At 39.6% G+C, this 17,201-nt stretch overlaps 1 protein-coding gene across 1 annotated transcript in view; it reads right to left on the bottom strand.

The window, feature by feature from the left end:
- Positions 1 to 17,201, bottom strand: part of CNOT9 (CCR4-NOT transcription complex subunit 9) — a 31,692-nt gene that overhangs the window by 8,770 nt on the left and 5,721 nt on the right. Inside the window, exons 2-5 of the mRNA XM_001925220.6 lie at positions 12,991 to 13,170; positions 10,797 to 10,912; positions 8,210 to 8,319; positions 807 to 916 (exon numbers count right to left, since the gene is read on the bottom strand). Coding sequence (XP_001925255.4) covers positions 807 to 916; positions 8,210 to 8,319; positions 10,797 to 10,912; positions 12,991 to 13,170 — 516 coding nt within the window. The remainder of the gene's footprint in view (positions 1 to 806; positions 917 to 8,209; positions 8,320 to 10,796; positions 10,913 to 12,990; positions 13,171 to 17,201) is intronic.

The following is a 17,201-nucleotide window of genomic DNA, read 5'->3' as shown; positions in this document are numbered from 1 at the left end:
CCTATTTCTTTTTTTGTCTTTTTTTGCCTTTTCTAGGGCTGCTCCGCGGCATATGGAGGTTCCCAGGCCAGGGGTCCAATTGAAGCTGTAGCTGCTGGCCTACGCCAGAGCCATAGCAATGCCAGATCCGAGCCACGTCTGCAACCTACACCACAGTTCACAGCAATGCTGGATCCTTAACCCACTAAGCAAGACCAGGGATTGAACCCGCAACCTTGCGGTTCCTAGTCAGATTCGTTAACCACTGAGCCACGACGAGAACTCCATGAAAAACCTATTTCTTTCTTTCTTTTTTTTGGCTGTGCCTGCAGCATGTGAAAATTCCTGGGCCAGGGATCAAACCCACGCCAAAGCAGTGACTTAGCCTGCTGCAGTGAAAACACCAGATCCTTAATCTACTGCTCCAGAAGAGAACTCCACCATCCTATATTTCTTTTCTTTTCCTTTTTACAGCCACATCTGCAGCAAATGGAAGTTCCCTGGCTAGGCGTCAAATCAGAGCTGCAGCTGAGGCCTATGATACAGCCATAGCCAAGCCGTACCTGCAATCAACACTGCAGGCTGTGGCAACACCACATCTGTAACTAAGCGAGGCCAGGGATCATGAATCTGATTCTCTGACAATGGGAACTCCCAGGTCTGGGTTTTTAAGTCATCATTATACTACAGTTTTTATTTCAAAAAAGAAAAAAAATTCATGAAAATTTCAAAACACCCGAAAGAATGAAGAAAATGATGCCACAACCATGAAGAAGTAGCCCAAGAGTTAACACAATACAGAATCTAATTAAGATAAAAGCACACACCGTTTTAGAAAGTTCACTTCCAGATTCCATAATGCGCAAACACAAAGGGATAATTTCTGTTGTCAATAAGAAGTTGATTACTTCCTGCTCATCTGTTTTTACCAGGGCCCCTAAAAGAAAATAAGGACAAACAAAATTATTTCAGAGTCAAGGTTTCCAACTAAAATTGTTCATTCAGCTGATGCAGAACTTAAATAACATTACAACACAAACTGTGATTTATATGTCAGAGAATCAGATTCATACCCTTGTTTAAAAAAAAAAAACAAAAAACAAAAAAACCAACAACAGGTTGACTATTACCAGTCAACACTAAAAGATAAGGTACCAAGTTTGGTCTATCACAGAGTCGGCATCAGTTTAGTCATCTAAATCATTTTTCTATCATTCTTGGTAGACAATCATATAATAATATTACCATCTATTCTCCACCTATCTTAGGTAAGAGAGAATTCTACATCAGTATTAAAGCATATTCCCAGGTAGCAAAGAAATGCTGTCAGCATGAATCCTACTTCACAACAGACATATAAAAATTACTTCCCCTCTTACCCAAAAAGCACAAATATTGTAAGGCATACCCAAACAAGAAACATCTGGATTCTAATTCTGGTTCCACAACTAGTTTATCTAAGTTTGATAAAGTTACCTTCCTGTTGCAGGTCTCTGTTTCTTTCTTTTTTTAAAATGAATTTTATTACATTTATAGATGTACAATGATCACCACAACCAATTTTTTTTTTTTTTTCACCTTTTTGTCATTTTAGGGCCGCACCAGCGGCATATGGAGGTTCCCAGGCAAGGGGTCTAATCGGAGCTGTTGCTGCCGGCCTACGCTAGAGCCACAGCAACACTAGATCCAAGCCAAGTCTTGCAACCTATACCACAGCTCACAGCAACGCCGGATCCTTAACCCGCTGAGCGAGGCCAGGGATCGAACCCGCAACCCCATGGTTCCTAGTTGGATTCACTTCCACTGCACCACGACAGGAACTCCACAACCAAATTTTATAGCATTTCCATCCCAAACCCCCAGCCCATCCTCCCACCGCCCCCCAACCTGTCTCATTTGGAAACCATAAGTTTTTCAAAGTCTGTGAGTCAGTATCTGTTCTGCAAAGTTCATTGTGTCCTTTTTTTCAGATTCCACATGTAAGTGATAACATTTGATGTTGATGTCTCACTGTCTGACTGACATCACTTAGCATGGTAATTTCTAGGTCTATCCATGTTGCTAAAAATGCTGGTATTTCTTTCCTTTTAATGGCTGAGTAATTTTTCATTGTGTATATGTACCATATCTTCTTTATCCATCCTCTGTCGATGGACATCTAGGTTGTTTCCACGTCTTGGCTATTGTATATGGTGCTGCAATGAACATTGGAGTACATGTATCTTTTCGAGTCATGGTTTTCTCTGGGTAGATGCCCAGGAGTGGGATTGCTGGATCAAATGGTAGTTCTATTTTTAGTTTTCCTGAGGAATCTCCATCCTGTTTTCCACAGTGGTTGCATCAATTTACATTTCCACCAACAGTGTAATAGGGTTCCCTTTTCTCCACACCTTCTCCAGCATTTATTGTTCGTAGACTTTTTGCATTTCTCTAATAATTAGTGATGCTGAACATCTTTTCATGTGTTTTTTGACGATCTGTATGTCTTCTTTGGAGAAATGTCTGTTTAGATATCCTGCCCATCTTTTGATGGGATTGTTGATTTTTTGGTTTTGAGCTGTGGGAGGTGTTTATAAATTTTGGAGATTAATCCCTTGTCAGTCAGCTCATTTGCAAATATTTTCTCCCAATCTGTCAGTTGTCTTTTTGTTTTGTTTAGGGTTTCCTTTACTGTGCAGAAATTTTTAAGTTTAATTAAGTCCCATTTGTTTATTTTTGTTTTTATTGTCATTACTCCAGGAGGTGGTTCTAAGAAGATATTGCTGTGGTTTAGGGCCTGTTTTCATATAAAAGAGCTGGAAGAAATTATTTCTAAAATTTATTCCAATTTTATTACTGTGTTGGTTTCTAAACTAACACCACTGACCAGGTGACAGACAGAGTTAAATGATAGCCTCTCCATTTTGTACACAGGGAGACAGAGACCCATTAAACTGTGACTATTCTCTGAGCTGTCTTATGCATCACCAGAAAAGACCTTAGTTAACTAAATTTGCAAAAACTAGAGCCAATCACTTTAGGAGTTCTCACTGTGGCTCAGCAGTAATGAAGCCAAACAGTATCCATGAGGACACAGGTTCAATCCCTGTCCCTGCTTAGTGGATTAAAGACCTGGCATTGCCATGAGCTGTGGTGTAGGCCCGCAGCTACAGCTTTGATTCGACTCCTAGCCTGGGAATTTTCGTATGCCTTGGGTGCAGCCCCCCTCCCAAAAAAGAAAAGCAAAGAAAAAGAAAAAGAAGCTATAACTTCAGGGAGTTCCTGTCATGGTTTAGCGGCAACGAATGTGACTAGTATCCATCAGGAAGCAGGTTCCATCCCTGGCCTTGCTCAGTGGGTTAAGGATCCACTGTTGCCGTGAGCTGTGGTGTAGGTCACAGACAGGCTTGGATCTGGCATTGCTGTGGCTGTGGTGTAGGCCGGCAGGTACAGCTCTGATGTGACCCCTAACCTGGGAACCCCATATGCCATGGGTGTGGCCCTAGAAAGGAGACAAAAAACATATATAAATAAAGCCAACCACTTTAGGAGAGAATAAGGAATATCATGTACTTTAACCAGAAATGGCAACCTATAAATGTTACATCTCTAAACAGCACACATCACAATTTCCTAATATGGCCTACAGCAGATGTCAAATTACTATCTCATTTAGATTTTTTATATGTAGGTTTAAAAGCCATTTTGAGCGAATTTTCGTATGGAGTACAAGGTATGAATTGTGGTTCACTGCTTTACATATGGACATCCAATTGGCCCAGTACCACTTATTGAAGACTATGCTTTTTCGTGTGTGTGTATGTGTGTGTCCCAGCATGTGGAAATTCTTGGGCCAGGATCAAACCTGCACTGCAGTTGCAGCCATCACCACAGCTGCGGCAACGCTGGATCCTTAACCTGCTGTGCCAAAAGGGAATTTCCTAAAGACTATGCTTTCTTCAGTATAAATTCTCTTTGCCACTTTTGTCAAAAATCCAACTGACCATGTTTTGTGTGTGTCTATTTTTGTACTGTTCATTCTGCTCCACCCATCTATAAATCCACCCCCCTTTTTCTCCAATACCAGTCTTGACTACTGTAGTTTTCCAACAGGTCTGGAAATCAGGTAGTATGTCTTCCAGTTTTATCCTTCTTTAAAAAAAATGGATACTATGGTTCATTTGCCTTTCTAGATAAAATTTTAGGATCAATTTGTCATTTCTATTAAAAATCCTACTGAGATTTTGTTAGAATTGCTCTAAATCCATGTATCAGATATCAATATCTTAATATTGAATCACTGATATACAAATGGATGAAGGTGGTATCTCTGTATTTATTTAGCTCTTTGATTTCTTTTATCATTGTTTTGTAGTTTAAATGTAGATTTTGCACATAGTTTATAAGATTTACACCTAAGGTTTTCAAGTTTTGGTGAAATTTCAATTTGCTCATTGCAAGCATACAAAAATATAATTGATTTTTGTATACTAAACCTTAAGTCCACTAGTTTTAGCAGTTTTATTCTATAGTCTTCAAGATTTTTCAATGCAGTTAACTATGCCTGTGAATAGTCTTACATTTTAAAATTAAAAAAAATTGTAGTTGCTGTACAATACTATATGTTACAGGTATACAATAGAGTGACTCGGTTTTTAATTTAATTTTTTTTTTTTTTTTTTTTTGGTCTTTTTAGGGCCGCAACTGCAGCATATGGAGGTTCCCAGGCTAGGGGTCTAATTGGAGCTGTAGCTGCCAGCCTACACCACAGCCCCAGCAATGCCAGATCCGAGCCGAGTTTGTGACCTACACCACTGAGTGAGGCCAGGGATCGAACCCTCAACCTAGTCGGATTTGTTTCCGGTGCGCCATGACGGGAACTCCTAATTCAGAGTTTTTAAAGATTATACTCCATTTATAATTATTTCAAGATGCAGTCAATATTTTATTTTTTCCTTTTTAATTTGTATGCCTTTTTAAATTTTTTTCTCTTGCCTCACTGTACCAGGTAGGATATCAAGGATGAGATTGAGTAAGAGTGGTAAGAATGAACGTCCTTGCTTTGGTCTTAATCTTAGGGGGACAACATTCAGTTTTTCTTTTTCTTTTTTTGCTTTTTAGGGCTGCAAGTACAGCATATGAAGTTCCCAGGCTAGGGATCAAATTGGAGCTAAAGCTGCTGGCCTACACCATAGCCACAGCAACACCAGATCCGAGCTGCATCTGCGACCTACACCACAGCTCATGGCAATGCCGGATCCTTAACCCACTGAATGGAAGCCAGGGATCAAACCCACATCCTCATGGATACTAGTCAGATTTGTTTTCCGCTGAGCCACAACGGGAACTCCCCATTCAGTTTTTCACATTAACTATGATCTTAACTGCAAGGTTTGGTGTTATTTATTTATTTAGTACTTTATTAGGTTGAGAAAGTTCCCCTTTATTCCTACTCTGCCGGAGTTTTTATCATGAATGGGTACTAAATTTTGTCAAAGGCTTTGTAAAAAATTTTATCTATTTTTATTTTTGGCTGCCCCACAGCATATGGAGCTCCTGGGCCAGGGATCAGATCCGATCAGTTGTAACCTATGCCGCAGTTGTGGCCACAATGGATCCTTTAACCTACTGCGCTGGGCTGGGGATCAAACCTGCATCCCAGTGCTCCAGAGACGCGACTGATGCCATTGCACCTACAGTAGGAACTCTTCAAAGGCTCTTTTAAAAAAAAATACAGAAATGATCATATGATTTTTCTTTAGTCTGCTGATATGGTCAATCATAACGGCTGATTTTTTTTTTTGTCATGCTGTTGGCATGCCATGGCATGTGTTCCAGATCAGGTACCGAACCTGTACCACAGTAGTGACCTGGGCAGCTGCAGTGACAATGCCAGATCTTTAACCTGCTGCACCACAAGGGAACTCCCATGATTGTTTTTTTTGAAAGCTGAACCAGCATGATTTCCTGGGAAAAAACCTACTTGATCATAGTGATCCTTTTTATATATTGTTGAATTTGATTTACTAATTTTTTGGAGAATTTTTACATCTATATTCATGAGGGATACTGGCCTATATTCTTCTCTCATGTCTTTTTCTGTTTTATTATCAGAGCAATGTTGGCCTCACCAAGAGTTGAAAAGCCTCCCCTCTCTGTTCTGGAAAAGTTTCACAGAATTGGTGTTATTTCTTCTTTAAATTTTTGATAGATTAACCAACTGAAAACATCTGGGACTCCAGTTTTCTATGTTGGAAGATTTTTATAACTACAGAAACTATTATCTAACAGCTTATCTTTTTTTTTTTTTTTTTTTTTTTTTTTGAGTGCACTTTAGCAGACTGTATTTGTCAAGGAATTTGTCCATTTCACCTAGTTGTCAAATTTATGGGCAAAGAGTTCTTACCAATATTACCTTATCATCTTCTTAGTTGTATGAGTCTTACAATGTACCCCCTTCCATTCATAATATTTATAATTTGTCTTACTTTTTTCTCAGTTTGTGTAGTTAGAGGTTTATTAATTTTGGTGAATTTTTTTCTATAAATTGGGAGGGGATTAAAAGGTATAAACTTCCAGTTATAAGATAAATAATTCCCAGGGATATAATGTACAGAACAGTGACTATTAGTAATACTATACTGTATGTTTGTATATTTCTGCTATTAGAAATCTTAAAAAATTAGAGATCTTTTTTCCTTTGGCCACATCCTTGGCATGCGGCAGTTCCTGGCCCAGGGATCAAACCCACATCACAGCAGTGACAATATCAGATCCTTAACCACTAGGCCACCAAGGAACTCCAAAAAGTTAAAGATCTCACAAAAATTCTCATCAAAAGGAAAAAAAATGTACAGTGATGGATATTAACCAAACTCATGAAAGTGATCATTTTGCAATACATACATGTATCAAACATGATGTTGTATACCAAAAATAATACAATAGTGTAAGTCATTATATCTAAAAAAATAAAAAATCCCCTTTTGGTTTCAATGATTTTCTGTTTCCTTTTCATTGATTATCTATTCTTTATTATTTTCTTCCTTTTGTCTGCTCTAGTTTAATGTTGCTCTCTTTTCTCATTTTTTTCCCCCCATGCAGAAGTTCCAGGGCCAGGTATCCAACCCACACCACAGCAACGACAAGGCTGGATCACTAACCCATTGAGCCACCAGAGAACTTGCCCTTTTTCTAGTTTCTTAAAGTGAAAGCTTAGATCACTGACTGAAGACCTTTCTAGTATAAGCGTTCAATGCTAAAAATTTTCCTCTAAGCCCTTCCTTTTTTTGGCTGCACTCATGGCATATGGAAGTTCCAAAGCTAGGGGTCATATTGGAGCTGCAGCTGCCAGCCTACACCACAGCAACACAGGATCCAAGTTGTGTCTGTGACCTATGAAACACGGGAACCTTAACCCACTGAACAAGGCCAGGGATCCTTAACCTGCTGAGCCACCAGGGAACTCCAATATATTATTTTCTTGAGTAAAAAGTATTTTAGACACATCTCCCATAATAAATGTATAGGGAAACATTAACTTGAACATTCAAAAATTTAACAAGGTAAGACAGAAGGTTAACCCCTTGAGTTATGGAAGAACAACTCGGAAGTGAGAAAGACAAAAAACCAAATCAAAACAAGAAACTCAAATTCTTATTCCTGTAATAAATATTCGTTATTTGCTGACTAAAGCTCTTTTTTTTTTTTCTTTTTAGGGCTACACCTGCAGCATATGGAGGTTCCCAGGCTAGGGGTCTAATCGGAGCTACAGCTGCTGGCCGACACCATAGCCACAGCTACCCAAGCCACCTCTGCGACCTACACCACAGCTCGTGGCAACTCCAGATCCTTAACCCACCGAGCGAGGTCAGGAATCAAACCTGCAACCTATGGTTCCTAGTCAGATTCGTTTCTGCTGCACCACAACAGGAAATCCTAATGCTCTTGTTTTTACTTTCCTTATAATTAATCAACATTTCTCTATATACAATGAATTTAATCTCATTGTTAGGCCTCATAGCCTTATTAACAACATTCAGAAATGGTACTTGATAAGAGTAATCATGTTCCTGATATTCATTTATTAGTGAAAACAAATTTATTAGAGAAAACTAATTTATTAGATTCACTCCCAAAGACAAAAATGAACAATTGGTGAATAAAGGCTATAAAAGGTCAGATAAAACACCTAAGTTACGGCCACTACTATGAATGATTCCAGGCTTGCAAAACAATCCTAATAACTTACCAATAACTCCAAGACTGGTTAGCCGAAGATATTCAAAGGGACGTGTTTTGCTGACAGTGTGCAAAAAGGGGTACAAAAAAAGTGGGATGTGTGCTGCAAGAAATGCTGACCTGGAAGAAAAAGATTATCACATTTAGAGCTCAGAGTTAATTTCTAAGGATTCTGAACATTCAAATTTCCAGGTGATTAATTCTGTTAAGGCCTATAATAACATTGCCTGACCAAGAAATCTCTAGGAAAGACTGTTAAGGGGCTTTTAGTCTAGACCAGTGGTTCTCAGTTGGGGTGATTTTGCCCCCCAGGGGCATGTGGCAATATCTGGAGATATTTTTGGTTGACATAACTGAAGGGACTGACATCTGGGGGGCAGAGGTCAGGGATGCTGCTAAACATCCTACAATGCATAGAATATTATCTTATTTCCCTCCTCCCACCACAAAGATTTAACTGGCTCAAAACGTCAACGGTGTCAAGGCGGAAAAACCTTAGCGTAGGCCAATGGTTAAGAGAATACACAATTTTCCCTGTAATCAGTACTAACTACTTTAAAAACTGATAAAATAGGTCATAAAAATGCATTTAATTAAGTACCCAAGAGAAAATAAATAAATAAACAATGCTGTACAGCAGAAAAAAAATTAAGTACCCAAGAGATTCTCTATAGATGACTTTCCTCATCTAATTATGAGTAAATAATAATATTCACAGGTACAAGGTGACAAAATCTTATGAACCAGGACACCAAAACAAAGCAACCACTATCAAGGTTTATCTGCTATGCTTAAATACACTTTTCTTAGAGTTTTCGGATACACTAAATATTCTAAAAATATTTTAATCTGCAGCTAATGTGTCTGGCAACTAATATGGGGTCAGTCTACCACTTTATATGATTTACAGTTACACCCTGTAGGAGAGCCATAACCCTCAGCCCCCCCCCCACTTTGGCTGCACCCATGGCACTAGGAAGTTCCTGGGTCAGAGGCTGAACCCTCGCTATAGCAGTGACAATGCCAGATCCTTAACTGCTAGGCCATGAGGGAATTCCCCAAATTTTTAACACTCAAAGCACTCTTGCATTTTTCTTAAGTGCTTAAAAGCCATTTTTTTAGCAACTTTTCTAATGACCCAAAAGGTCAGTGGCAATGTAACACTCAGATGATATAAAGAAAACTGGCAAAGAGAGGAAAAGCTTTAATAAGATGGCTATTAACTACCTTAGGGCCATAAAAGTCACAAAGCAGATTCCTGAACAGTATCTCCCCTTTGTTAATTTGTCAGATATATCGGGAAGGCAAAATGTCAACTTGCGTGCAATTCTCATTACAGAGGTCTAGAATCCTGTGTTAATAAGAAAGTTTTGAGAAAAAGTGCTAAGTTCAAATACTTACTGAACTCCTACCAAACTTCAGGCACTGTGCCTAACACATGGTGTAGTGATTTCTACCATGGATTCGGGAGGGAGAAGTACTGTATGCCTGACCTTTTCTGAGAGGTGACACTACCACTCCTTTAATGTTCCTTGCTATCAATGAGTAAAAAGTAAATGAGACAATGGAATATTACTCAGCCTTAAAAAGGAAGGAATTTTTTTTGGTATTTTTTTTTTTGGCCATGCCTGCAGCATATGGAAATCCCCAGCCCAGGGATCAAACACGAGCCAGAGCAATGACAATGCCAAATCCTTAACTGCTAGACCAACAAGGAACTCCCTAAAAAGGAAGGAAATTCTGATATATGCTGTAATATGGAAAAACCTTGAGGTATTAAGCAAAATAAGCCAACCACAAAAAGACAAATACTATAAGATTCCATTTATACAAGGTACTAAGAATAGTCAAAATTAGAGACAGAAAGTAGAATGGTGGTTGCCAGGGGGAGGGAAATGGGGAGTTATTGTTTAACTGGTATAGTGTTTTAATTATAAAGACGGGTGGCGGTGATGGTTGCACATTACAAATGCATTTAATACTACTGAACTAGATACTTTATTTTTAAAAATTTTTTGGCCGTCCCATGGCATATGGAGTTCCTGGGCCAGGGATCAGAATTGAGCCGCAGCTGCGACTTAGGCTGCAGCTGTGGCAATGCCTTCCTCAGGGCTGTAGAAACACTGCCAATCCCACTGTGCCACAGCAGGAACTCCTGAACTAGATACTTTAAAATGGTTCAAATGATAAATTTTATGTTATTTATATTTTACTACAATTTGAGAAGGCAGGAGTTTTCCTGCGGTTCAGAGGATTAAGGATCCAGTGTTGCCACTGCAGCAGCTTGGGTCACTGCTGTGGTGCGGGTTTGATCCCTGGCCTGGGAAGGACTTCCATGTGCTGCATACACGGCCCAAAAAACAAACAAACAAAGAAAAAACAGTAAGAAAAGGCAAGAAACAAATTATGAAAGAACAGGTTAAACAATACCATATTGCTACTACACTAAGATTTGGTGAATGAGAAACCTAAATGAGAGTGCTAAAGATCCACACCCACTCCCATGCCCCCTAATGTATGCCCTCCTCGCATCATTTGGAAGTTTAGGGCCACATTCAACACAGACCTATACCCACACACTCACCCAAAGCATTTACCTGGTTTCTGGGTGTGATGCCACACATTGCAGTAATGCCAGAGCGTTGCAAACTCTGTTAGATTGGTGTGCTGTCAAGGTGGGTGGGTTGATAGATGGGTAAATATTTACAATTTCCTAAAAAATGCAAATCAGCACCAGATAAACAAGGAATAACTTTTAAAAAATATTTTCTATTATAGTTGATAAGAGCGTAAATTTATCACTGTCAATTTCTGCTGTAAAAGGTATAACTTTAATAATTATGGCATGAAAACAAACAACTTTAATTCCCTCCTTTAAGAACCAAACCATCAAAGAGAAGGCAAAAATAAAGAATGCGCCTATCCTTTCATCACAAACATACCTGATCGAGGCTATCCAAAACAATTCTACTATATCTCTAGGAAACTTCTTATGGAGGCAACTGTGGTCACTCACACTTCCTCCTATATCCTGCATCATCTGTTGAGGCTTTCACTTGAGGGATGCTTACATTTATAACCCCCTCTTTTATCAACACCCTACTTTAAGTTATAGCGATGAGACAGCTAGCCAGAAAGTGTTAGTAAGTCAACCACAGTGACTCATAAAGAAGTTTCTGCTTGGTCAGACAGCAAATGCAAAAAGGGGGGAAATAAAAACATGGGTATATGTGTAAGGATGTGAACAAACAGCAAGTGAACATAAGTATTCTCTGTCAAAAGGTGATGATTTGCTGACAACAATTTATCCTTTTTTTTTTTTTTTTTTTTTTTTAAGGGCCACACCTGCAGCACATGGAGGTTCCCAGGCTAGGGGTGTGATCGGAGCTACAGCCTCCGGCCTACGCCATAGCCACAGCAACGCCAGATCCGAGCTGCGTCTGTGATCTACACCACAGTTCATGGCAACACCATATCCTTAACCACTGAGCAAGGCCAGGGATCTCTGTCCCTGTGTCCTCATGGATATTACTAGTCAGATTCGCTTCTGCTCAGCCATGATGGGAACTCCTACAACTTATCTTAATTGTAAACCTTTTACATAGAAAATGTTCCTCTAAGAAAGATTAGTTTTTTGGGTTCATGTGGTAGGGAAGAAAGTGAATTTACTTAGCAGATTTGAAATTTCATTTATTTATTTACTTATTTTACCTTTTTTAGGGCCATACCCATGGCATATGGAGGTTCCCAGGCTAGGGGTCTAATAGGAGCTACAGCTGCTGGCCTATGCCACAGCCACGCCAGATATGAGCTGTGTCTGCGACCTATACCACAGCTCACAGCAGCACCGGATCCTTAACCCACTGACTGGATCTTTAACCCACTGATCGAGGCCAGGGATCGAACCTGCAAACTCATGGTTCCTAGTCAGATTTGTTTCCATTGCGCCACGACAGGAACTCCTATCTATTTATTTATTTTTGGCCACTCTATGGCCAAATTCCACATACGGCATATGGAATTCTTGGGCCAGGGATCAGATCCAAGCTGTAGTTGTGACCTACACTGTAGCTGTGGCAATGCTGGATTCTTTAACCCACTGTGCCAGGCCAGGGAGCAAGCCTGCATCCTGGCATTGCAGAGACACCACTGATCCCATTGTGTCACTGTGGGAACTTCAGTCATTTATTCTTTAATGTACAAGTATTTCTACCTTTAATCCTATAGCTGCTACATCTTTTTTTTTTTTTTTTTGGTTTTTCCTCTTTGGCTTCGCCCTTGGCACACAGAAAGTCTTGGGCCATGTATCAAACCTGTGCCACAGCAGCAACCCAAGCCACAGCAGAGACAAACCGGATCCTATGCACCATGAGGGAACTCCTTATTATATCTTTATCTTAGCATTTTCTTCCCCCAGAATGTACCTTTCAATTCTTAAACCTTCCTTTCCACCTTCTCCCTGTGTCATGCAACATTATTTTGTACTCCTCCTCCTAAAGCTGTGCTTCTCAAAGTGCAGTTCTTACACCACCTGCATCAGAATCACTTGGGTGTGGGGCGCTGGCTGTTAAAATTACAGATTTTTTATCTCACACTAAATAAGCCAAATCTCTTAAGTAGGATCCAAGAATCCGCATTTTAACAAGTACCTTAGAATTTTCTAAAACAGATTCTACCAGCTGTTAATGCTTTAAAAAAAAAATCAAAGTTTTTCAAAATCATTTGAGCAAAGGCAGAGAGATAAAAGCGTGATAAACAGGTATGAAGCGAAACTCATGGATATATACCCACCTGTAAAAGTGCTGCAATAGTACCAAATGAATGCCACAGCATGGGTGCAAGGTCAGGAACAGATTCTCGCTTCTTACTTAGCTCCAGCAAAGCATTTTCCCTTGTTTCAGGACTGGACAGCTCATTGATCCACTGATAGATCTTTTCTCTATCCACTTGAGCCAGTGCAGTAGGCACAGGCTTCAAAAGAAAACAAGAAAGTAAATATGTCTCGTTTGCATCAAATCTTATGCTGCAGTAGTACTTTATGTTTTTTATTTTTTTGTCTTTTTACCTTTCCTAGGGCTGATCCCGCAGCATATGGAGTTCCCAGGCGAGGGGTCTAATCGGAGCTGTAGCCACCGGTCTACACCAGAGCCACAGCAATGAGGGATCCAAGCCTAGTCTGCGACCTATACCACAGCTCACGGCAATGCCGGATCGTTGACCCACTGAGCAAGTCCAGGGATAGAACCTGCAACCTCATGGTTCCTAGTTGGATTCGTTAACCACTGTGCCACGACGGGAACTCCTGCACTAGTGCTTTAGAGGGAATGTATTTTCAAATACCAGGGGAGCTTTTTAAAATACATACACTTGATGTAAACTAATTCAATCTATCAACATCAAAAATGCAGACTCCTTAATAATTCCATCTTTAGAAATGTACCCTACAGGTATACTTAGGCTGTACTGAAGACATACCAGAACACTTACTGCTGCACTATTTTAAAAGGAGAAAACTTGAAATCTATCCACAACTATCAACAAAGAACTAGTTAAATATGTATGGGTACATCCTTTACATGGAATACTATACAGCCTTTTAAAAAAAAGCGTGAGCTCTATTCTTTGCTGATACTAAATAAGAAACGAAATAAAAGGGGTGCAGAACAGCATATATGCTTCCGTTAACACACACACACACTCACACACTCTTATGTATTTACATATAACATTTCTGGAAGGGCACACAAGAAACCATTAATAGTAGTTACTTCTAAGGTTGGACTCTACATATGATACTTACTTTTCATTGTATACAATTAAATCTTCCACATAGTTTAAACTTTTTTCTTTAAACCATGTGCCTATGATGGTTTTTGAAAGAAAAGAAGGCACTACCCCACCCCATTGCTTTCCTTCTCTAGTAATTCCAGCATTCCTCTCCAAGAAGCAAAAAAACCTATGTGATTTGGAAGAGCTCCTCCTTCTAATGATTCATACTCTACGTCCACCCCTTTGAGATTCATTCATTACTTACACATGTAAGAACTATATAAATGGACTTGTAGAACATGCTTTCATTATTGTGCTAAAGAATCTCAATATTCCAAAAAATTTTGTGTATTTCTATAATTTTTTTTTTCCTTTTTTGGTTGCCCTGAGGCATATGGAGTTCCCAGGCCGGGGATCAGATTCAAACCACAGCTAGAGCGGCAATGCCAGATCCTTAACCCACTGTGCCAGGCCAGGGATTGAACCTGAGTCTCAGTGCTCCAGAAACATTGCCGAGCCTTTTGTGTCAGAGCAGGAACTCCAAGCATTTCTATAATCTTTACACCTGTCAAATAGCCTTGTGACCTTGGTTAAGTCCCTTCATTATTCTCTTTCTTATTTTTGGCTGTGCCTGAGGCATATTGAAATTCCTGGGCCAGGGATTAAACCCCAGCCAGCGGTGACCCAAGCCAACGTGGTGACAATGCTGAATCCTTAACCCATTAGACCACCAGGTAACTCCCAAGTCCCTTAATTATTCTTATCTGGAAAATGGTAGAAAAACGGTCACCATTGCTATTTCTGGCTCTAAAGACCTAACAAATTCAGAGTAGTTTCTATTCCTATGCCCAATATTTTCTCACTAAATTCCCCCACACCGTGAGGAATAGCAGGATATGTATTTAGAAAAAAAGGGATCTACACGTGCAGATGAGACCACCAATGTTCAGAGAAATTAACTTGCTCAATTCACCCAAGTACGAAGTGGCATATTCCAATCTTAATTTCTTCTTTTTTTGGCTACACCCATGGTGTATGGAAGTTACCAGGCCAGGAACTGAAAGTGTGCCACAGCAGCAACCTGAGCCACTGCAGTGACAATGCCGGATCCATAATCCACTGCACCACAAGGGAACTCCTATTCCAATCTTTCTTGAACCATATCACACAGCTTCTCACAGTATATACATGTTGTCACTATACTTTGGTGTGATACAATGATGACCTACCCATTGCTCAGATATAAAAATAAGGAACAAAAAGGACACCTGTCCTTGTTGAAGGACAGAATGAAGTCTAAGATGGACTTTGAGGTGTACTCATATTTATTCTACCCAAGCTGAACAATGGCCTCCAACAAATGGAAGCTTGATCAGAAGCTTTTAGCTTAATGGTCATCATTTCACTTGCTTGCTAGAATGAACAAGGTGTTCTGCTAAATGGACCCAAATACCATGCAACTCAAGTCTTCTTCAATTGCCTTCATCTGCTAAAATCTGTTTTGTAAATCTCATCAGTGATGCTCCTCAAGAAAACATAGGGTCACACATGATGTAGAAGGAATAGGGTAGATTTCTCCCTCTCCCAAGAGCGAAAGCAGTATGGTCCAAGCACCTGCCCTTTTTATGCTGCTACAGGTAGGCTCTCAACTTTAAATATTATTTTTGGAAATGTAATTACCACCAGAAGATAGCATACATTTATCTAGAGTATTACATCACCTTAAAAGCTTAAAAGTGGAAAAAAAGGCTAACATTTTAGCTTCGGGTTTCCTGCCCACAATTGTAAAGAGGGCCTCACAGACAATGCTGCAGCAATATAGTTATCTATCTTGATTAATTATTACTCACTCCGAGAGGCCTGGCATCTAGACACCAAAGGTAAGCTCCATCACCCTCTCTAGAGTCAATCTGTTACTTGTATCCAGTACTCCTATACCCCATCCTGGGGAACCCTAGGTGAACAACACCAGGCTGCACTGGTAGACACCAATCAGCATAGCACAGCTTCTGACAACAAAGTCCACTTCCAGAGCTGGCTTGATTCCTGCAGAGAAGATGGTGGCCCTGGAGAGGTGCTGGCACTCTGGAGGAAAACTTATTATATTATATTATATATAGAGGAAACTTTTATATTATGTTATCTTATTTTTTTATTGCTTTTTAGGGCCGCAACTGCGGCATATGGAATTTCCCAGACTAGGGGTCTAATTGGAGCTATAGCTGCCGGCCCACACCACAGCCACAGCAAAATGGGATCCGAGATGCGTCTGTGACCTACACCACAGCTCAGAGCAACACCAGATCCTTAACCCACTGAGCAAGGCCAGGGATTGAACCCATGTCCTCATGGAAACTAGTTGGGTTTGTTTCCACTGTGCCACAACAGGAACTCCCTGCATTATACTTTTTAAAACATAGTTTCATTGAATGATCACAGCAGTGTGGTTATCATCCTCATTTTACAACAGATAAATCTATGAGAAAACAGTGGACAGGTTTCCTCCTCCTCCCACTCTCTATTTAAAGATCACTTCTAAAGATCCTTGGTTCAACTGTGACAATTCTTTTACTTGATAGTTTACCAATACATTTCTGAGGTTGTGGCTGATCTGAACTGGACTGAATAGCACCCACCGTCCAGAGACAGTAGCAAATCCACCTGACTTCCCTTTTCCTGACCAACTTAAACACATTAACAAAAACAGAATACTACCTACCACAAGGGCAGAGGTTAACATTTTATGAGTAAAATGAAATCTCTTGGATCTTTTCCTCAGAAAAATATACAACTTCAAATTGTTTTGCACGTAATTTATTTTTTCCTAAAATTTAAACATAATTTCAGGGAATTTATAGAGCTCCTGTAACCAATTTATGGAACCAGGATTAAGAAACTGTTTATCAAGTTAAAGAATAGAAAAGACCCCTATTTGCAAGTAACTACACGAGCACACAACTGGAATGCACACTGGATTGGGAGCCAGAGTGGCTTCAAAATAGTTTTGTCATTTCTAGAACCGTGTGACCTACGATAAATCATTTGCTTTCCTAAGCCTCAATTTTATCACTGGTGAAATGAAGGAATTATATTGAATAATTATCAAAGCCTCAGTCAGCTCTAAAATTTCTTTGTTTGGTTTTAACTGAGAGACTAATCTAAGGGGCCCTTTTAAAAACTCAATTTTATTGAGGTACAATTCACATGTAATAAAACTTTCTTTCTTTTTTTTT

This window comes from Sus scrofa, chromosome 15, assembly GCF_054392235.1.
Source record: "Sus scrofa isolate SSC_HxYL_T2T_F1_AM1 chromosome 15, Sscrofa_HxYL_maternal_Yorkshire_Landrace_v2.0, whole genome shotgun sequence".
Taxonomy (NCBI): domain Eukaryota; kingdom Metazoa; phylum Chordata; class Mammalia; order Artiodactyla; family Suidae; genus Sus; species Sus scrofa.
Note: the sequence above shows the minus strand (reverse complement) of the source record. Positions and strands in the feature narration are given on the sequence as shown.